The 22,727-nt window shown below is 44.6% G+C and overlaps 1 protein-coding gene across 1 annotated transcript in view; it reads right to left on the bottom strand.

Moving 5' to 3' along the window:
- Nucleotides 1-22,727, bottom strand: part of LOC142583159 (uncharacterized) — a 132,956-nt gene that overhangs the window by 10,854 nt on the left and 99,375 nt on the right. The window contains exons 3-4 of the mRNA XM_075693507.1: nucleotides 6,125-6,308; nucleotides 1,386-1,603 (exon numbers count right to left, since the gene is read on the bottom strand). Coding sequence (XP_075549622.1) covers nucleotides 1,386-1,603; nucleotides 6,125-6,197 — 291 coding nt within the window. The 5' untranslated portion in view covers nucleotides 6,198-6,308. The remainder of the gene's footprint in view (nucleotides 1-1,385; nucleotides 1,604-6,124; nucleotides 6,309-22,727) is intronic.

Below are 22,727 nucleotides of genomic sequence, written 5' to 3'. Positions count from 1 at the left end.
TGTACTCGAAGAAAAGGTAGAAGTAACATAGCCGTGATAATTAGAGAGCAACCAAACGCGGATTATGGTTAAACCTAAGTAGGCGCACCATACTCCACGTGTCCCAAAAAACGATGGCTCTTTTTGTGAAGCAGCTACAACAGTCTCACTAACAGTGCTTTCTGCTTCAACAGTTCCTGCTTCGGATATTATTCTTGTTTGATCGTTCACGTGCCTTGCGTATACGCTGGCATCTTGAAAGAGAGGATCCGCATGGCTGACTTCTTTGGTACTATATTGTCTGGATTGCGGAGGCCCCTCCGTTTTTGATGAGACGAGAGTAAGCGGTAGGCGCGTGTATTATCAAACAAACATCGTATGTCAAGTCGGAGCTATGGCAAAAAGAAAAAAAATACACGTTGTTAGTAAGCCTTCCGCTGCTCCTTCACAAAAAGACCTGGCGTTTTTGGAACGCGTGGGAAGTGGTGCATCCTCTTAAGTTGAACCATAATGCTATGCATCAGGGCTATTTTACTGGTCAACAAGGGTCTCAAATCCGGCAACATTGATGCTTTCAGGTAGCACGTGTTGGTTTATTGACCAGTTGGCTTCAACCAAAAACGCTACGTACTCCTGACGCCTGCGGCAGAAATGAGCTTCCGCACCCGCCGCCAGGGTTTGTGAGTGGTGGCGCTGGCTAACCTTCCCAGGGTTAGTTTTAGTAGTAAAAACACAAATACCCCGGATAGTGGATAGGAAAACGGCGCCGCGGTAGCTGAATTTGTAAGAGCATCACACGCATAATGCGAAATCGTGGGATTGTTCCGCATCTGCGGTCAGTTGTTTTTCAACCATTTTCATTTCTCATTAGCTTATCATTTCTTTAATTCAATTAGTAAGTACAAGTAATTTCCCCTGAATTGTGTTTGCTATCTTTGTTAGTTGGCTTATTATAATATGATTATTAAAAGTTGAACCCCTCGGTTCCCCTTCTCCTCGTTCAGATTTAGCAATGGACACTTGTGTACGTGCTTGCGTGCATACTGTGAACTTCTCTCCTATTCTTGTTTTAGCCCAATTTTCTTCTCTGGCCTTGTACACGGCAGCCAATAATGCTCCGCCTGATTAGCCTCCATGTCTTTTCCTTATCACTTTTCCCTCGCTCTCGTTCATTCACCCGAATAGTTATCTTTCCAAAACATTGTTCATGTATTCAGTTGTGGTGCTCTATTAACATTTGCTGTAATTACTACTTGTGTTACTGTCGTGTCCACGTTGCTTTCGACTACCCCTCACCGGGAAACGTTCGAAATATTTTCTTCGTCACTGCTGTGAACTTATTAGCCTGCCCCGACGGCACTGCGATCCAGCTACATGTGTGCTACATTCGGGTGCGTCATACGCACGTCCACGTCGACGCCCGGCAGGGGCAGGAATTGTCCCGGCGGCCAGTCGTTAGGCACGAAGCGGTAGAACTCGACGTCGTTCTTGTACCACTTGACCGAGTAGAGCCGATCACCGTTCAGCTCGTAGATGCAGCTCAGACCCACCGTCTCGCCCAGCGTGGTCGGGGACGGGATGTCCACGTTGACCAGCTTCACGGCGGACACCGTGGTCACGAAGCCTGCGCGGCGGGCGAAACGAAAAGCGCCAAGTGTCAGCGTCCACCGTGCGTCTGCACGGCCACGCGACATGGCCAATGCCACAGGCTGAAGAGGCAGACCTTTAAACTCGCCGTGGTTGCTTAGTGGCTTTGGAGTTGCGCTGCTAAGCACGAGGTAGCGGGATTGAATCCCGGCCACGGTGGCCGCGTTTCGATGGGGGCGAAATGCAAAAACGCCCGTGATTTAGGTGCACGTTAAAGAAACCCCAGGTGGTCCGAATTAATCAGGAGTCTTCCACACCGGCATGCCTCATAAGCAGATCGTGGTTTTGGCACGTAAAATCCCACAGCAAAGATAATTCGATTTTAAGCAGATTTTTTCTGTTGCTATAACCTATCAGAACCACCCCCCTCCTCACATCAGCGAATGGTTACTAGTAGGCTGATGCAATTGTACCCGTTCCTGTTTTTTTTTTTTTTTACGGACACGAGGAACCACGGGCTAAGCGAGATTCAACCTAAACTGCTGTTAGCATAATCCACCTAAGCCACCTCGCTCAATAAGCAACACAGTTATTCGAGGCACTATATTGGACGCATTACTGCTCGAAGAAGAGCCGCTGCGCGTCATGCTTATTTCTTTTATGTTATGCATGCCACTGAGCAAATCCACCATGAAAGCACAGCGCATATATCCTAGAGCAAACAGTGCGACAATGGTGCCGCGGGTATGTAGCAGCATACTTTCCCGAATTTTTCTCATAGGCTTGGCACAAACCAACGGTTCCATTAAACCATGATGTTTTATACAGTGCTGGTAATGACAAGTTTATTAAGGGTCTTACTGCGGCTTTCTTCCTGAACATGCGTACGAAAGGGTGAGTACACAAAGGTACTTGGAAAGGATGGGTACCTTTTGAATTGAATTCTGCTACGAACAAGGCAGCCTCGCTTAAACATTTCTAGCCCACAGAAGTATGAGTGCTTTAGTCTCTGTTTATCAGCAAACATTTCCTTTCCTTCCGAGGAAATAATCGGCAATATTTCGGATATCAGTAAATATTTACTTAACGCTGTCGGTATCAAGTAGAGTAGTATTTACAGAAAGAAAAAAAAATTGAAATTATTAGTGCACTGAAGTGATGGAAGATAACCTTTTTTTCTCGTTATACAGAAAAATGTTTGTCGCGAAGGAGGAGGAGGAGGAGACAAAGGGGAGGAAAGACAGGGAGGTTAGCCAGTGTAAGTACCGCGAACGTTCTATGCTAGCCCAATTGTTTTACGTTCGATACAGCGAACAGCGCAGACGAAGGGACAACCGCCATTCGTTTCACTTGAATCGTCGTTTGGCAATGTCCAATATATTTTACTTTCTTTTTCATAAGCATTGGCATAGCAAAATACTTTTCTTCCGAGTTTCAAAGGTACAAAAAAAAAAAGGTCCCAATATGCTGCTTTACATGTCATTCTTTCATTTGTTTAAAGGGCAACTCTGGCGATATTTCGATGTCAACGGATGTCGATGAAATTGCTGGGCACGTTCTTCTGAACACTTCCGTCATGTCCTCAAAAAGACAGGTTTGAGAGCTGCACAAACTTTTTTACAAATGAATTTATTAAATTGCTTAGAACACCCTATCTTGCATCCTCCTCAGTTACAAGCCACATTGTGTATGACGTCAGTAGTGTTTCGTGCAGAGCATGCCGTGATTATGCAGACGGCAGCGACGAGCGCGTCGAGGAATCGACGATCGTGAGCTGGTGCATGGCGCGAGAAATTGCGTTCGCTGTATACGTAGGCTGCAAGAAGTTCAACCCTCGCCATCTGCACACACAGTTTGAGCCAATGCCGATCGCGTTCAGCCGAGGTTAAGCCTATGTTTCACAGTCACGTAGTTCATGGTTCTACAGCTGGCGGGCCTGAGCGACTGACATGAAGGTAATTAAGCCATCAGGATGAAAAAAAAAAACTCATTCTGCAGTTCCGTTTTGACCATGCGGGTTTGAAATAAACCATTCCTCATTTCGTACATTGCACAGACAAAAAGCGAGAAGCGACGAGACTGAGCAGTATCGACATCAATACGTTGCCGTTTTCGACGGAAAGCTGTCCGCCGCACTCACAGGCACTTCCCTAAATTAAATCTAACTAGGAAGATGGGTGTATTTCTTTCGCATTGTCATGCATGCTCATTATTTAGCTTCCAAGGTGCACTGCTTGCCTTGTATCTCTAATGCCGCTCCCGCCCGCTGCCAGCGGGTGGGACCGGCATACCTTGAGCGCTTTTCCCGGTGGAAAGGCTCGTGACGTCACACGAAAAGCTTCGCTCGGCTGCTTGGTCAGGTTTCGGTTTCGTTGCTGCGCTTTTTTGCTTATTTCATACTATTTGCGAATTTGCGCAACAATTCTACTATCAGACGCGCGACAGGGGGGGGGGGAGGAGGGAGAGAGGCAACCTAAATATTCCATTACCTTGAAAAGGTAAAAAAGTCGCCGCAGTTGCACTTCAACCAGGTTGTGAATTTTCTGCCCTGCACGTTCAACAAACTTTGGAATTTTTGGCAGAAATGCTGTTATCCGTTTGCCCAACAAAGGAACGTGCCAGAAAATGTTCGATGTCATCAGGGGAGGAATGACCCATCCATTAAGGCTAAAGTCTTGATATGTATCATCGGTCATTCAACGTTGAGCGACAAACGCGTCGACGACAGGAAAGGTGCAAAAAAGGCTACAAACCGTCGAGCTTTGGTGGGAGTCAAACTCACTACTTTTGTGTTAAGGCTACGAACGCTCGACCTCTGGTTGGAGTCCATCCACGACCAGTTGTGGGAGTCGAAGCTATCATATTTGGTGTTGATGAAGGCGAAGGTAATTACGATACAGTTAAGGAACTCGAACTCACTACCATTGGTGTTAATTAAGGCGAAGTTAATTCGGGCACAGTTCATTAAGAGGGAGTTGAGGCACAGCAACCCACGACCTATGGTCGGAGTCGAACACTCGGCCTTTGGTGGGAGTCAAACCCTAGACATTTGGTGGCAGTTGAAGCCACCACCTTTAGCGGTAATTAAGGCAAAGTTAATTAAGGCACAGTTAATTAATATATATATAATTAAGGCATTCGAACCCACTAAATTGGGCGGGTGGCGAACCCTCGACCTTTGGAATTAAAAGGGATGTTCAAGCGAAGTACACGAAGCGAATTAGGGGGAGGACTAAGCGAACTAAGAGGGATGCCTAAGCGAAGTATACTAAGCGAATTAAGAGGGGTTTGTACTTCATTCGTCCGTCTTTATTGCATTGGCTCTTGGCCTGCCGCCTTCAAATAGTCTTACGAATACCACAAGGGACACTGAATTCTTTTTTTTGTTTGTTTAAGTTTAAGCTATTCGGCAAGACAGCCCCAGCAGCCACGGTCAGTAAGTTCTTGCAGAGTTCGCAAAAAAAGACTTCGCTTTGAAACCACGTCCACCCTGCGCTAACATGAAGCCGCCCCTCCAGCTACGCAAGGGATTCCTGTATGAAATAGGTCTCTCATCGGCCTTTGACCTTGTCTTTGACCTTGACCTTGTCTTGACTTTATTTTGCATGAATATTTTACCGCGTTTATGTATATATTGATGGTTAAAATCCGAGAACACCTAAGCGCTTTTCATGAGTTGTGACTGCGAAAGCAGTTATGTCCAATTGAACGGCGCTGAGGGGTCGTTCGAGTTTTGCGCTACGAGTAATCCACCGTAGCGGTACGTGCAGCCCAAGCCAGCAACCAGCAGCAGCATGCGGCACCAACGCCTCGGGCCACCGACGCGGCTATGCCTATCGGGCGATGCGTCGCGGTTATGTCCTCGCCCCTTAAGCAACCCCTGGCGCGCTATCGCCCATCAGGTGTCCTCTTTCCCACGCTCTGCCACTCTCCTTCGTCGAGGAGCTCTCGCGGCGAGAGCGAGGGTCACGTGGCGTCGCAGTGATGCCCTCTCGCCTCATGCAACACCTCGCACGCTATTGCACAGAAGGCGCTCCCTTTCGCCCGCTCTGCTCCGTCCAGGCTTAGCTCGTGGCGTGTCGTTGCAGCCAATGGGAACTCCATCGAGGCGTGCTCGTGACGTAGTGCTGCAGCCAGTGGCAATGTGATTTTAGGCGCCGTTTCGCTGTTGCAGAGGACAAACGCCTGCTTTTTCGCTCAATGGGCCATTTGTCGCTTTCGCATCAGTAAACATTGTTTGACTAAATTGATAAACCGTCACGAGTTTTCTAATTATTAATATTACATGGTACTTCTGAGGTGTTGTCGCCTCTAAGTGGCACCGGCTACTCCTTTTCACATAGAGATTAAAAAAAATAATTAACTTTGGAGCTTCATGCTAGTGTGTGGTGGATGACAATTTTTCCTTTCAGAAGTGTGTATATGTAGCTACAGCTTACACGTAAAAAAAGTCTGCTCATTCAGTCTTCTGACTGAGCGAACACGAACAATGTATAAAAAATTGTCTTGTTTTTTTTTTTTTTCTGTGGATAGGTTTACATAGTCCTGCGGAACTCACCGTGTAGCCAAGCGATGAGGATTCCCCGTGCGACGGCCTTAGCGCCCGTGGGCCTCTGACAAGGGCCCGCCATGGCATCAGATCGGCCTGGGCCTGGCGCCGGGTTCTTGCTCAGTCTCCTTCATGCAGGGGCCTCTTCTCCTCCTCCTCCCGCCACCCGTCACAAGATCAGGTCTTCCCCCTGCTAGAGAAAATAGGGAAAACGAAACTAAGGCCCATTTCTCAGTTTGAGGACAGTTTTGCGTTGTATGTTGTTATTCCTGCCGTCACTGGCAGTGCTCTTAGCGTCTCCTTTAGCGATAATATGTTGCGAACACGCTTTCTTAATTGGCACATTATAGTTAAGGTCATGCCTCTCGTATTGTATCCATCAGAAGTTTCAGTTGCATTAGCAGTGACGGCAGGTTAAGGGCAGCTTACCCAACCATCACTGCTGTTGCCAGCCAGTCATCAGCCCCTATCTATCACCCAGCCATCACAGTGGAAAATTGTATGAACATTTTCATGGGGAGTCGACAGTCGGCCAGTCGGTACTTACACCGCCTAAGCTCCCTGTATTTCCTCCCGTTTTCTCTCTCTCCCTCTGCATCCGCCATTCACATCAACGTCTCCTTTAGCGATAATATGTTACGAACACGCTTTCTTAATTGGCACATTATAGTTAAGGTCATGCCTCTCGTATTGTATCCATCAGAAGTTTCAGTTGCATTAGCAGTGACGGCAGGTTAAGGGCAGCTTACCCAACCATCACTGCTGTTGCCAGCCAGTCATCAGCCCCTATCTATCACCCAGCCATCACAGTGGAAAATTGTATGAACATTTTCATGGGGAGTCGACAGTCGGCCAGTCGGTACTTACACCGCCTAAGCTCCCTGTATTTCCTCCCGTTTTCTCTCTCTCCCTCTGCATCCGCCATTCACATCAACGTCTCCTTTAGCGATAATATGTTACGAACACGCTTTCTTAATTGGCACATTATAGTTAAGGTCATGCCTCTCGTATTGTATCCATCAGAAGTTTCAGTTGCATTAGCAGTGACGGCAGGTTAAGGGCAGCTTACCCAACCATCACTGCTGTTGCCAGCCAGTCATCAGCCCCTATCTATCACCCAGCCATCACAGTGGAAAATTGTATGAACATTTTCATGGGGAGTCGACAGTCAGCCAGTTGGTACTTACACCGCCTAAGCTCCCTGTATTTCCTCCCGTTTTCTCTCTCTCCCTCTGCATCCACCATTCACATCAACGCGCACAGCTCTTTTTATTTTTAATGTAAACGGAAATGTATGGGAAAATGCATGGCCACGCTAGTACAAGAAAAAGCACGTTTGTTATAGAAAAACCTTCACCATGTGATTTTGCAAGTTTTGCCCGTGAGGAAGCGTGCTCGCAGTACACCAGCGAAAATTTGTTCGCGTGTCAGAAAAGGTAGCCGCCCTCGAGGCACGAGACGCATTAGCCTGAAAATAATAACCACCCCTCGCTTATAAAACTATGTACGTACTCTTATGTTAACTACTCAACTAACCGCCTGCGGAGTTTGGTGTTACTTTTTACGATAACTATAATTACAGGTCAGCTACAGAGAGGCCTGCCGCAATCAACTTCGGCAGTGGAATGGCGTGGACACCTTACATTCACATAAACCGTTAGTTGCCGTCTGTATTCTCTAAGAGTAATTTCAAAAGTTTATACCGCATACCTCTAATTAACTTTGTTTTGGACCAGGCAAAATTCCTGTGCTGCGTAAGACGCAAAGCTCGACGCAAAATTTACGTTTCTTTCTTTGATGTGCGCACATTGTAAACCAAAAGCCGTGTTTTTGTAAGCGCCCACGCGCGTGGCGCACTAGTGCTTTCAAGTTTTGCACCAATGAGAAGTTGCGCCAGAGACAAGAACAGAGTCGCAATGGTTGTCTCTTTTTCTTATATCCAATAGGAAAGTATGTTGATGTCCTGCACGCAGTTGCAATTCCGACAGTAATCTATATTCATTTCTTGCCCAGAAGAAAAAAAAAACGACGAGCAGCAGTGACAATTCACGAGGATACTATAAAGGTTGCGTTAATTTGGAAGAAACGGGAATTTCGAGTAGGAGTTATTATGCCCCGAAAAAAAATTAATTAAAATTGGAGCAGTCTGAATCGGTTTCGCAATGTAAGAAGCACTTACCCATTCACTATTAGGCAGACGACGCTTGTTACGAGGGCATGCTAAGTGTCTTTGAGGTTGAACGTAGTTATGGCACATCAACAAAAATTAATTGCGCATGCATGAAATTTCACTGTTTATTGCTTTAAGTGGGGTAGTTGCATGCATAAATGCAGTTAGGCTATTCGTAAAACGGAGCGTAACTGCCGTATGCGGCAATTCAAGTTCAGGGTTGCGAAAATGAGCCTGCTTCATAACTGGCGCCATTTGACCTTTTTCTATCGCTAACTTCATAATGCAAAAATAAACGCACTCGAGTGCTTTTCGCGATGTTTTAGAAATTCCCTGTCTGACGTCGGAATAAAATTTGAGCACTGATCTTCTCTAAGATTTCATCTGCGTTCTGCGGGAAGCGAATACTCTCTTTTTTGCACGGCCACGCAGATTTCTTACACATTCCTTACTTTAAATGCAATATCACTAATGCGTTCGTGCGGGGATTACGAAAACAGGCTTTAAAAGGCATTACTCTTTCTGGCGCCTTGTCATGGTATTATTCGGACAGACTTGGTGCGCAGGCGGCTAATAACTATTTGCTCCTTACTCATTCCGATCTCAAGATAACGAGCAGTCGTTCCTCAAGTGTAATAACTTATTCTTCTTTTTTTTTCTTTTACTTGAGAATTCCTCTAATCCTTTCTTTCGGCCGACGTTCAAAGAAATGTTTCGCCATGCTGGAAACAAAAACGTTCTCTCCTTCGTATCATTCAATAACGTCTTCTACACAACGTCTCTAAAGTGCCGACTCCTAATCCTCAACGAATTCTTCGCTCAGTGGCGCAGTGTGAGAATTACCTTATTTATTTTTTTGAAGGATTCATCCCAGACTTGGACACTGTGAGGTGTCCAACTGGTCTGATAATCGGATTATATGCAAGGAATGACAATGCCTTTGATCGCCTTAAGAATTCACCTCCGGCTGCTCGTTTAGCACCCAAGGAGCTGATGACAGCAAACTCCGCTGTCTCATTTTCGCGGCCGCTGTTGTTTGGGACTGAATTTTTGAACACCTGTGCACTGATGCGCTGCATTGCTAAAGTGACATTTTTTTTTCATTCTGCTGGTTTGCAGGGCGGAATAATTACCTGTCTCGTTCACGGAAGCGTTAACACAGTGTATTTCAGCCAGAACAACAATCGTGAGTACACTTAGTAAGGTCTTCACTGAATTTTGGCGCCTCACTGGTAAAGGGAGAAGGAAATTTAAAGCTATAAAATTTCTTACACCAGACGTCATTGCAAAAAGTGAAGAACAAAACGTAATATTCTACATCCGTGGAAGCTATAAAGGATGGCTTCAGTAAGCCACGAAGCGTAGGCTAACTCAGGGAAATACTACGGGCACCCATTTTACAGTACGTGGGGCTTTTGCGGGCTCTTTCTTTTTTTTTATTTCATATTTATTCGGATATTTCAAGAAATGCCCACGAACAAAGGGAAAAGAAGACAGCCTGTCTCCTAACTGGGCCTACCCTTAATGCCGCACTTCGGACAGGTACAGCAAAGCGGAACACAGAACAAACAATATACTATCTACAGAGAAGATTAGATACATCATCATCGCCAAAATAAAAAGATCAAGCACACAAATCACTTTTTAAAGTCACAGGCAACGCATGTGTTAGTTATAAATCGATGTTTGTCGAACACTGGGCACATTTACATATAGCAAGCAATTAGCAAATACAACGAAATATTTACAAGTGTGGCAATACGGATTGGTACTTAACTTTGTGCACATGGTAGGAAAGAACTTATTGTACTCGTAGTTTCGGTTCTATGTACATGCAAATAGTTGATCTTTTAACACGTGGATAAATTTGTTCCTAAATTGTAATATGTTAGTGGTTTCTTTTGCACATTCTGTGGTTTCAGAATGTCTATTACGTAGTGCAAGAATTTCATTATTTATTAACTGCATTCAATAGTTGATGCTACATATTGGCGAAACAAGTGCTAGAACATGCAGATTATGCGAAATATTTCTGTTCAACAACATATGAGTGAACAGTTCGGAATCTTCTTTTATTTTCCTAAATGCTAGCGCTGCTAGTTGATATTTGTAGCAATCCAAAAACAGCATCACATTTTGAGCACGAAATAATGATGTATCGTTATGGGTTGCGTAATTTATTAGATCTAGAGCACGCTATTGCAGGTTGGTACCCGTTTTGTACCAGGTTTCCCAGAACTAAAATGCAATACATAAGTTGAGAATGAATAAAGGGAAATTATAGCCGCCTTTTACCGCTTCCTGGAAGATGATATTAACGCCAATCAGGCCAATAGACCTTGATATTTGAACTCGAACGTTATCTACATGGTCAGAACAACTCAGATCACTTCGGAAACATATTCCAAGAAATTTATGCGATTGCATCTGTGTGATGCTATCATTATTAAATTGCAAAGATACATTGTAGCCTGCTGGCTTATTTTTCGGGCGAAAGCGCATAAATTTTCTTTACGTTTAATTCTGACTGGCTATAAGTCATGTTATTGCTTCGCCTAACCAGCAGTTTGATTTTTGCTCAATTTCTTGTAAATAAACGCTAGCAAAAAAAGACGTTCGTATTATCTGCATCCATGACAAAGTGTGGAGTGAAATGAACATCTACCATATCGCTTATGCATAGAATTAAGAGTAAAGGGCTGAGAATTGACCTTTGCGGTACACCGTACTTGATAATACCCAAGTCAAATTTAATATAATGAATCCTTGTATACTGTTTTCTTTTGCTAATGTAATTTTTCATTAGAGCAAGCGCTGTTCCACGTATACCATACATTTTGAGTTTCCTAGGCAAAATACCATGCTTTAGGGAATCAAACGCTTTGTGGAAATCAAGAAAAATCCCGCAGTGTAAAGCTTTCCTTCAATGTTATTAAGCATGCGACCCCTAATGTGCAGTAATGCTGTCTGTGTCGATCTACCAGACTGGAATCTGTACTGTTCTTCACTAATGACGTTTTTTTTTTTTTTTTTACTAAAGGAATGTGGTCTCTGATATACTAAATGTTCAGCAACTTGAGAAAAAATATAGGTAGTATGGATACTGGGCGGTAATTATTTATTTCATTTTTATTTCCTCCTTTAAAAATGACTGTTACACAGGCTATTTCATATCATTATGGAAGTATACCCATCAACAAATTCCAATCGCAAATGCGCTCCGTAATCGAGTCAATAACAGCCTTAATAGAAGCAGCAGTAATACCGTCATCGCCTGGACAAGAATTGTTCTTCAATGGGCCTATATTGGACGCCACTGCGAGTTCAGTAACAGGATATGAACAGACAGAGTGGGGGGGGGGGGGGGGTGAACAGTGAATGTAAAACTAGGCAAGCTTAATATCAACCGTCTGTGCCATATTACCTAATGAGCTGGCATCCAGTAAATGCAAGTTAACCTTATCTGCAAGTGACTTGCCACTGTAGTGAATATCACATCTAACTTCAGAATGATGATAGCTTTAAACCTACCTATCAAATCATTAACTGAATCCCAAAGTAATTTTTAGCTATCCAACATTTTAGAAAACTCGTAGGCATAAAAATGTGTTTTTGCTTTCTGTAGGTCCATGTCGAATTCGTTTCTCAATTTGGGATATTCTGAAAGGTCTGGTTCTTCAGTGTACAAAAATGCGCAGACAGTTTATTTTTCATCTTTATCCGCTTTTAAGGAGTGCTCCTGTAACCCATTCCTTTTTCTTTTGCTTTGTTTTCTGTGTTTTTTTACTGATACATATAGAAAAGCGATGTTGTAGATGCAAGCAATTATTTTTCTATAAATGAGTTGTACGTCTTCGAAGGGTCAGTTTCCTGGTAAACGTCATCCCAGTTGCAGTAAATCAATAAGGAACGAGAGTGGGGAATGTTTGTATCGTTAATATCTGTACACATATAGTCTGGTGAGCCGTGTCGTTTAGACATGTTGAATGCACAAATAACGGTAAGTTATCACTTATACGAGACCAAAAAATAATCTAGTAGAAGCATTTTGAGGTAACACATTTGTGAAACAGATATCTAAAAGCGTTTCTGATGCCTGACTTCTACTTTTGGGGCCATTAATAATATGTTCACAGCCATACAAAAGCATTATTCCTAACAGTCTTACCTGAGAGGGGCTACTTTTACAGATACCTACGCTTAGGCCACCAAAAGCCACTGTAAAACTTGTTAGAAGTCGCACGTTGAAGAAGAATTTCTATATTTTTAAGAAATGCATCATCAGTCTTGCCATCAGGGGGTCGGTATGCAAGTATTATTGCGATGTTACTGTGTACCACACTAACTGCTTCATAATCACTGCATACTGTTTCATAAGCAAGGCTTTGTTTATTATACAGCGGCACACTACCGCCACCTTTTCCACTCCGAAAGACAGATACATTGTTGTATCCTTCGAAGTTAAGTACTTCAGCTTTAGGAGAAAACCAAGTTCTTGTCAAACCCATAATGTCACAATGAAAGCGTAAATGTACTACTTCACTTTCGATTTCCTCGCCCTTATTCCTCCTACCCTGCGAGTTGAGGTCATGAAATTGTGTTCACAAAGAAAATCAGCGCTCTTCGTTACTTTAATAAAAGATTCGGCGTGATATATAGAATTGTCCATAAAAAATAAAGTATGAAAAAGTCGCTTAGGGAAAAAGATTTCACAAAATCTTGTTTGAGCCCTCTTAACATGAAATTCTGATCGAAGGTGCTCCGAGTTCCTCTCTGACAAAGATCCTTCCGTCGGACGACCAGACGTATTTGTAACTTAGCTCACTGGCCTAGATCTTTGCCATCCGAAGAAGATTCTTTTTTGAGGCATTCAGGTTATCGAAAATTTCAATGCCATCGTTTTCTCACCTTAGTTCGACACGTTTCACCATCCACGCAGCTTTCACAGACAGTCGAGCAAATCTTTTCAATGTAACCGGGGGTTTTGTCCCTGACGTGACGGCAATCTGCGCATGCTCTCAGCGCCACAATGGGACCGAGAAGGCAGACCGAGCGTCTTCACAAGATCATTAACTTTCGACAGGACATCTTTTTCAGTGACAGACACGTCATGAATTTCTAGGTTAAAGCGTCGGCTTTATTGCGGAAGTTAATTTAAGTCCTGGTTTAGCCTGATAATTTCTCGTTTGTCCTGATTTCTTTCAACGATGTCTACTCTCTCGTGAAAATTTTCAAGCTCCTTACTTTGTATACCTGACTTCGACGCACAAAGTTTAGGCCTGCCACTGTTTGTGCAACAAATTTACAATTTCGGAGTTTTGATTAGAAATTGAAAGAGGCTCTCCATCTGGCTTTTTTTAACGTCATAATAACCTGCATGTGCTCCCTGCATACAGAAGGCCTGATTATGCGGCATTCATCCGTTGAGATCAGTTGATTATAATGCATCTACTTAAGTTGCCTAACATGAGAGAACACAGTAACAAAAAGCACATCAATCTAGAACGTGCTGCATGCTCTCCTCACCGGGTGTGACACTGGCATGATTTCATTTTCGATGCGGCAACTCGGACTACAAATTGAGTTGCTACTGAGTAGACACATCTGGCGTGCCGTTGCACTTAATTGTTACTTATGACCAGCTTTTTTACACCGGTACAAGCTTTCTGCTCGAATTTAATGAAAGTGTCTGTAGTGCGTGTGAGCACGAGGACAACTGACAATGCAGAACTAGAAATCCTGCAAAAAATTGATTATGAGAAACCGCCAACCACAGACAACATTAGGGTAAATGGCTGCTTTGCTGGACCTGCAAGTGTTTCTTAGAGTCAGCCTAGTTTTTGCTAAGCGTACTTTTACCCCCGTATTCAAAAATGCATCTTAACTTGAAGCCGAGGCTTGACTTGATTTAAGTGACGCCTGTCGTGCACGCACCAAAAGAAGCGCAATGAGCGTCTTGTGCGCGTTCTCACCAGGTGTCACTTATATAAAGTCAAGCATGAGCTTCAAGTTAAGAGACATTTCTGAATACGGGGGTTAGTTCCGGAAGCGCCCCTTTAGAAACAGAGGCACATGCATGCCTGCGAACTTATGAAGTTTAAAATTTGCAAAATCCCGTGGTATCTCAACTCTTTCTTACACATTTCATACGCGTCTCCTGAATGATCGCTCGCAGCCGATCCCTTTTGAGGGATGCATACCCCCTTTGATAAAAATCATTTACCTTTACGCGCAGCACATAACTAATGCGAAAGCAGCAACAAACGTGGCACAGCCAGATACTGACTCGCAGCACAGTGACATTTCTTTTTCAGTGACTGCATCGTTAATTTTACACGTACGGACTCCTCCAAGGAAATACGCCTCTAGCCTCATTACACCATCAGATGGGCTCCAAAAGGAAGGCTCGAGGACCGACGAGCTATTCGCAAGAAGATTTAATTTTTCGCAATGCTTGATGCAACATTCGTAAAATCGTCAAACGAGCCTCAATTCGTAAACTTTACGACCAATTGAAGGAAGTTGTATTCGAGAGAGCACATCCTGAAGAGTACGCAACCAGCCGGAAAAGGCGTTTCGTGGCGCCAATGACCTCAGCGTCAAGCAATCAGAAGGCATCGTGTATGCTGGAACTATACGTGACTCAGCGTGCATTTCAAGCACTCATGATTCCTTCAAACAATATTGCAATAATCTTAACCACTCAATTTTTATTTATGTTATATATTGCTGCATTGGTTCAATGTGACCACATTTGCCATTATTTGACAAAGTGTTGACTGCTGTGAGACGCGTTCGAACAATGTTGTTTGACGCACACTTGTCGACCAATTAGACCTTAGTCTCGAGCCAACGTCGTTCGATAAGGGGACGCATTTTTGTCACGGCAACGTCAACAATGACTAACCCCCTTGCCAATAGGTTCGCTCCAACCTGAAGCTTCCCATATTCGCCCACTGCCTATCATCTCGAGCGCCCATCGTGCTGTGACCCCTTATGTTGTTCAGAATATGATCAACATGCGCTTTGTTGAACAGGAAGATGTAATCCTGGAAGTGGGAAATATACACGTGCGACAGACGCGTGGTCGAGAGCATGCTGCGTCCAAAGCAAGTACCCAAAGATTGAGTTCACAAGGCGCAGTCAAGTTTATTAGCAGTCTTTTAACGTGTTCACCACCACTGCTTGCCGGTCATTTGCTTGAGGGCCTTCCTTATGGTTTCTCGAATAGTCCTTATATATGTTCTTTTATTATCGGACAGTGTACAGTACACAGACAGAAGAAAACCAGAAGATTGCCTGGGTTATTGTAAATGATGAAAACTTCTGTTGCTGGATAGCGACTTTGTTTCTTGATATTCTTCACACAACACGAGCTAATAGGCCCCATTCGTCGCCTGCGAGAAGCGAGAGAATCTTTCCATACTAAGTAAGCGTAAGTGTGGATGGACCTTCGAGCCGCTTCTTGCAGGCATTTCTCGTCTCGCGAAGATTCTTTATTGGGGCGACTGAGGTTACTTCGTTTTGATGTTCTTTCAGATTGACTTTTTCAGAATAATATGAGCAAACGCTCTATTGGTGCTGAGAAAAAAATAATGCCGATAAACACGCAGTTCGGAGCTTAGAAGTAGCTGTATTTTCAAGGTTAGTATCGATTTATTATGATACTGTGCAATAAATAAGCCTAGGCAAACTACACCGGCCCCACCAGCACCACCTTAGTTGTCGCACTTGCTCCGCACGATCTACAAACTTATTGTCATTACACCCCTGTACTGCTTTTATATTCTTACCCAGGAAGCACAGAAGCTACGTACTGCTCAACTAACTAGCATTCTTATATTTTAATTTTTATTTTTGCACAAGCCAAACGCACGTTTAATAACTTATCACCGGTTTCCCTCTTTGAGCTATCTGCTCTATTTACCACGCACTCGTCTAGCAGTCAGTTAACGGTTGTTCAACCAAATCTCTGCTTCTATCTCCACACAATCAATTTCGATCTTTCTTCGCTTTCGCTTCCTCTTTCTTACGTTGCACCTTTTTCGCTCCAGTGATGCTGAGTCAGCTTCATCTTGCTAACTAAATTCTTGGATGAGTCTGCCGTTCTCTTCTGACCACAAAACAGTATTTAGTTATTTTCTCTGCCCCCTTTTCTGTCACGTATCTAGCTAAAGTGGCTGGTTTTCTTTTTTCTAGTGCATTTTTTTTTCTTGTTTCTTCAGCGAATATCGCCTTTCCAACGGACGACCGCGTGGCCGGCCTTCTCCTGCACTGATTGTTTGGTCCCGTCCGCTTGGCTGCTTGACCCCAGCAACACAAAGCAGGCATCTTCTGGAGCCTCCCCGCTCAAACTCTCTGACTCTGCAGCTATATATTTAGTAGAGCGGCTGGTTCTCGTCCACTTTTCTTCCTTCCTGGTTTAAAAGACTCGTGGACTAGATTTTTTTCTTCACGAGAGAAAAAGAAAGAAAAGAAAAACAAGAGTCATGCCACCGTTTTTCGGACACCTCGATGTCGCTTTTGTGCTCCCTTTTCCGGGACGTGGCGTGGCCTTTTGTTGGTTAGGACGATGGAAGTGAAACGTTGATGCTATTCCGTATCATTTGGGCCGTCGTACAAAAGTCTGTGATCACAGTGCTGTGAAAACGCTGACAGAAATTTCTGTTTGCAATACACGTTGGCGTATGCAATATGACAGTTTTCCTTCCGTAAGTGCATTAGTCGCTGCATGCGTCAAAACAAAGAAGCAAACTTGTCATTACGGATTCATCCCCAAATTGTTCTGTCATGCCCTCAACTTTTCGTCTTCCCTACGTAACAACCCCTTCATCGCCATTCTCTATGCATATGTTCTTACTTTCCGGTAATCAGCTGCCATATCTCTCCTGTGATGATAGATAGGGCAGAGTGCTACTTTGGTTTTTAGCGTAAGACCCTAAATTTTGAATTCGCTACATGATGCCTTACTACCTAAATGTCTTAGGGTGTAAACGCTCCGGAATACGTATATCTGTTCATCCAATCCTTTCCCCAGGAAGTGTTGTCTCTCCTGGCTCAACTTTAGGCTTTCTCGTAATGCGTCGCTGGTGAAAAAAAGCTTTCATCATATACTTGCAGCATGTGAGCTGCATCCCAAGCCAGTGCAATGTAGCTAGATAGTCTCAACGCGGCTTCTAACGAGCATTTCCACGCCCCTCGCCAGTTGAGCTGTAAGGTTATGAACAAAACGGCAGAAAGGCAGGCCAGCTATGTGTGTGTTCACAGTTAATCTGGGCAGCACTGAAGAGGAGAACCTGTACGATTTGCTATGATGTCACTGTCGCTCTTTTCTACCTCTTTATGCGGTCGTTGTTGTGATCACGAGCGTGTGCTTGCACTCATTGAGCGGTGATTTGCGCACCTGAGTTCTTCTGAAGTTTGTGAATCCCCTGACAAATGTTTTGGTACTTGTTTAGAGCAGCCTAAGTGCACGAAGGCTGCCAATTTGTATAATCGCGCGATTCTTAAGCCGCTGAAATCAAGGTTAAAATATCTGGTCGTGCAATCGATTAGGCACTGTATTCAGCAACAGCTGCTGCGGGAAAGATATGGGGAAAATGGCGAGAAATGTGAAAACCTTTGAATTGCTAAGGACCTCACACGAGAATTGATGGCCGCTTTGCATGCACACCTGAGATTAACACGCCAAAAAGGATAACATTTCTACTCATTCAGAATGGTTATCCTAACGTGGTGAGTAATTAAGGGTACAAATTGTCATAACACAGATGGTTTAGCGATGTGGATAGGAGCACTGGCGTTAATTTAAGACGTATTATTAATGAATACAATTTCGCATGCCCATCACATTAATAGAAATACGCAGTTAGCTGGAAGGTGACTGATTTTCAATCGAAGTGTAAGGTGTTATGAGGCAGATATTTTTTTGTGTGTGTGCAAAATTCTCACACTACCTCCACCCTGTGTTCAGAAAAAGAAAGTTAACGGAAGCCCCGGCAATAAAATACCACAAATACACGCAGGAAGTTTATTCCACTGGAAATCCGCAAGAAATTGTGTCAACTCAAGTTTCGGGGCATATATTTTATGCAACGACTTCGAAACCTCCGAGCGTAAACGCGTTGCGTGAAGGCAAAATGTGCGCCAATCGATGGGTAAGAGAAATAGAGCAGTCGAGATTCACGTCTTCTGTCATCGATTGCGGCTGCGAGAAGCATGAGCGACAAAATGTAACGTGTTGGCCCGTGCCCGAAATGCCTGCGAAGTGCCTGTCTGGCAATGGTAGGGCTGAGAGGGCCGGCGTGTTGGCGGGCAGGAAGAGGGGAAAAAAAGCGTAATCTTATTACATCCATTTCATTTATCGAATCGCTTTGACGCTTCTGCCTGCAAAGCAATCAATGCAGGGGTTGTCACGGGGACGTTCCATTTCTTGATTGAATCCGAGCTGGGTCGTTCGATTCCGCCACGAGCGCACGCGGAGAGCAAAGCTCGGAGGCCCAAACTCGCGCTCGCAGGGTGTGAACGACTCGCGCGAAAGCGGTGAGGAGCGGTTCCTCTAGAAGCAAGAGTAATCCTTTCTTCCTCCGATTTTTCACCCGCCGCAACAACTCCGAAAATTTCAGTGAAATCTCGGGCTTCCTATATTGTGTGTGCTACGCATTACAAGTTGGAACTTGACTCGGAGGGATCTCCGTGTTAAATGCCAGGCTTTTGTCTCTGGGTCGGTTTCAATTTTCTCAGAGACAAAATTGCATGAGGTATAGATCCCTGGAGTGCCAAATAAAAAGAAAGACGAGAACAAGACTTGTTCGTACTTTCACCTCCCTGGTTTTATCTTCCTTGCTGACCGAAAAGATCCAATCTCGTGAGTCTTCTATCCAATTCGTATATTTCTGGCGCGAAGGAGTGGTCGATTACTTCATTTCGCAAGAGCAACGTTTTTTTTCGTTTTTTTTTTTTTTTTGCTGTCAGATCGCTCTCGCTCCTGACATATATAAACAACACATTTACAGCTTGCCGAATTGAGCTGCAATTCTGTAACTGTATTCATTGCACCTTCATCCCAATCGCAAGCGTCACACTTCTCACCACGCATGCATTCCGCAATATTTGGCAACGGCATATACAATCATTTCTGTGGGCAGAAAAAAAGGCAAATTATTGAGAGTAGTAGCGAGATACAGCGTTGCACTGCTACTGCACGGTCGATGTTATCAATACACGTTGAGTAAGACATGTCGCTGCGACGCAGCAGGTAATCCGGCTCCTGCTTCGTAGAAGGACAGTGCCTTGGAGCTACCAGGCGTCTCACAACGCTGGCGCGATGATTGCCGCCAGCTGCGTTGCAAGCGTCGTAACTCAACGGCGCATGAGATGAGACCGAAGGGAAGCCGTCGACGACGGTATTTGAATGGGATGACGTTACCGAAGTGGTGACAATGACAAAACGGCAGCATGACGACGGCGGTATGGCGACAGTGCCGAATGACAAAGCTGGAAGGGCGCCGATGCAACGACCACGACAGCATGACTACCATGAGGCCGTATCTAGTGGTCCACGCTATTGGACAACTTGTGCCACTGGTTCGGGTAGTAATTAAGCGTGACGACGATGACGACGCGACGAGAGTAAGGTCGCAAAGCTGGAATGACGACAGTGGGGTGACGACGACAACCCCATGACCAGGAGCGCATACCGAAGGGCAGAAGCAGGTCGAAAACATCGGCCACTAAGTCAGCGTAAGAGGCTACATAGACCGATGAGTTCAAGATGGCTGAAGTAGGCAAAACGAGAACCAGGTAAAACGTTTAAAAAAGAGCTTTAGAATCTATTCGCTATGCGAAATTTTAAGCTATAGGCAACAACACTTAGTCATTTGCATTTTGTTGCTTAGTGGTTTTTTCCCATCCCTTTTTTCTTTCTTTTTCCTTTATTTATGTATTTATTCCATTTCAGTATTTTTTTTCACAAGCACCGCTTTCTGTTGCTCCTTTTATTATCTCTGTCAGAGAGAATAACTCACGGCCTCCAGCGAAGCAGATAACAGAGGGTTGCTGTTCACACGGCCGTTGATACGCCGGCTGACATGGCCTTGTCACCGGCCTTGTGCATAACATCCCGTTATTCTCAATTCTACACCCTCGTCACTGACACACCTTCGATCATTGCCACAACCACCCGCCTTACCTCCTCTCCCCTTTAGAAGAACCTTGGATTTATATAATGTGCCGACGAAAGCATATGTCGCCTTGAAAAAGCAAAGTCCACTTGTCAAAACGTTGGCTCCCGCTTGTACCTTGTTGTCGTTTTGCTCATCGTCTTGAATTTCCATCTCTCGCCTTCCCCGTGTTCTCCCTTAAGTATGCAAAAGATAATATTCCCATTAAGAAAGATTGTTCTCAGTATTAGCGCAAAGTTTATATTGCCTGAATGAACTGAATGAAGGACAATCTCTCCTTCTTATTTTTTTTTAAACTAAAACAAAAAGAAAGAGTTGTAGTCACCCAATAATGGTGACTGCTGGTTCTTTTCGCACAGCAGAAACCATAACATTCCCATATACTGAATACGTTTTGGCGTCCTGTGATGGTAACCTTGTTACAGTTTGTAACGGGCATTTTTCTCATCGAACCTCGTCCAGGAAATATAAACCAAAAAGGCACTCCTCTTTCCTTAAGACTCGTTCTTATAGATAGCTGTGTCATTTCGCTAGAAGAACTGTACGGTTCCATGTCAAGTCGTCTACACTCGCGGACAACTTTCGGTGGCAATGGAGGGAAAACTACGGGGGCAGAGCTTCTGCACATGCGTGACCGCGCCAAGTAGTCCGCCAGCGTTTGACAGTCCATTTGGTGGCTCGGACCAGACGCTGAATCGACGCAGCTTCCACGTGCGACGGTTTCGCGTTTGCCCAGACGCGGAAGAGAAAATCCGCAAAAACATTGGAGGACACTTAAGCTTCGCCTTCAAGAGTGGAACGCGATAGCATTATCGCACCCCGTCCGCACCGCCCACTCATTCGCTCGGCATGCTCTTGAGTCACACAAAGACATAGTTTTCATATACAACACTTCTGAGTCCACACCACAACTTTTTTCTAATTATATGTTCCAGGAGCACCACGAAAACGCATGACTCCTCGCCAGCAACACAGCACACATCGCAGGGGACGCTTTCCCACCAGACGCGCTACAGCGCAGCGATCACGTCAGAGGCGTCCCGCATCGGACGCTGCACCTAGGAATCGCGCTGTGAGCGGAAAGAGGAGCCGCGTCGCCGAAACACCAGGGTTCAAGTAACGCACGCTGGATGTTGGAAGGGGAGAGAGCGAGAAAACTTATTAAACGCAAAGGTATTAGGGCATCCTCGCACCGGTCCCCGCACGGCCCCAATGCGCTCAAACTAGAAGAGGGGGAGAAGCGGGCGAGTGGCGCGCCACCTGTCGGAGCAGCGCTGTACATTTCGAGGAGGGGGTCTTCTGTGTTTGCCGCAAGATGGCTCTGCGTGTGCGCCAAGCGCGGAAGATATGTAGCGGAAACGTACTTCGCTACTCCTTTAACTGCGACTTCTTTAATTTACATGCTCATAATTACCGATCTATACAGCAGTGTAACTTTCTACGGCACGTTTCTAAGGCAACACCGCATTCACTAGAGGCGCTTTTGTCCCAATTGAACCATCGAACTCGTGGATGAGTGGTAGCGTCTCTGTCTCACACTCCGGAGACCCTGGTGCGATTCCCACCCAGCCCATCATGCAAGTTGTTTATAGTTACGAATTGCCTTCTGGAAATTTTTCGCTCATGGCCAACGCCGCCGACACCGACGCCAACGACACCGGCTTTCTGAGACACGAGCTCCTTAACGCTGTCGCGTTAATAAGTGAAGTTTTACATTCAGTGGTGTGTTTGTCGTTTTTACTTCTGCTAATAATGTGTGTGTGTTTTCTCTACCCGAGCTTAAACTAACGTGGATCAAAACACGGGACTCTTTTCAGAAACGCTCTCCCTTGAGCCTTTATATATACATAAAATATACATATGACACAAGGGCTACGCATGTCAAATTGCCGCAGTATTGTTCTTAGCCCTATGGAGCACGTCACGATATTTTTTTCCAATCCTCCAAGCTGGGTAATTAACAAAGCCTCATTAATGAACTTTTTATATATTGGCTCTAGCGAAAGATCAATACAAAAGTAGTAGCGCCTGTTCAGAGAGATCGGATTATTTCATCTATGCTAATATAACTGCAATGTTTAACTTTTTCAAGCCTTTCAGTCATCCGCTTAAGAGGAAGCTTCAGCCCCGGTGCCCCTATCTAAATACATGTAAAAAGAGAATTTGTTTTTCTCGTCAACCACTGCACCAAATTTTACGAGGTTTGTTGCATTTAAAAGAGAAACTTAAAATATATCTACTGTAGGTCTCGAATCTTTTC

Source organism: Dermacentor variabilis, chromosome 5 (genome assembly GCF_050947875.1).
Source record: "Dermacentor variabilis isolate Ectoservices chromosome 5, ASM5094787v1, whole genome shotgun sequence".
NCBI classification, from domain to species: Eukaryota; Metazoa; Arthropoda; class Arachnida; order Ixodida; family Ixodidae; genus Dermacentor; species Dermacentor variabilis.
Note: the sequence above shows the minus strand (reverse complement) of the source record. Positions and strands in the feature narration are given on the sequence as shown.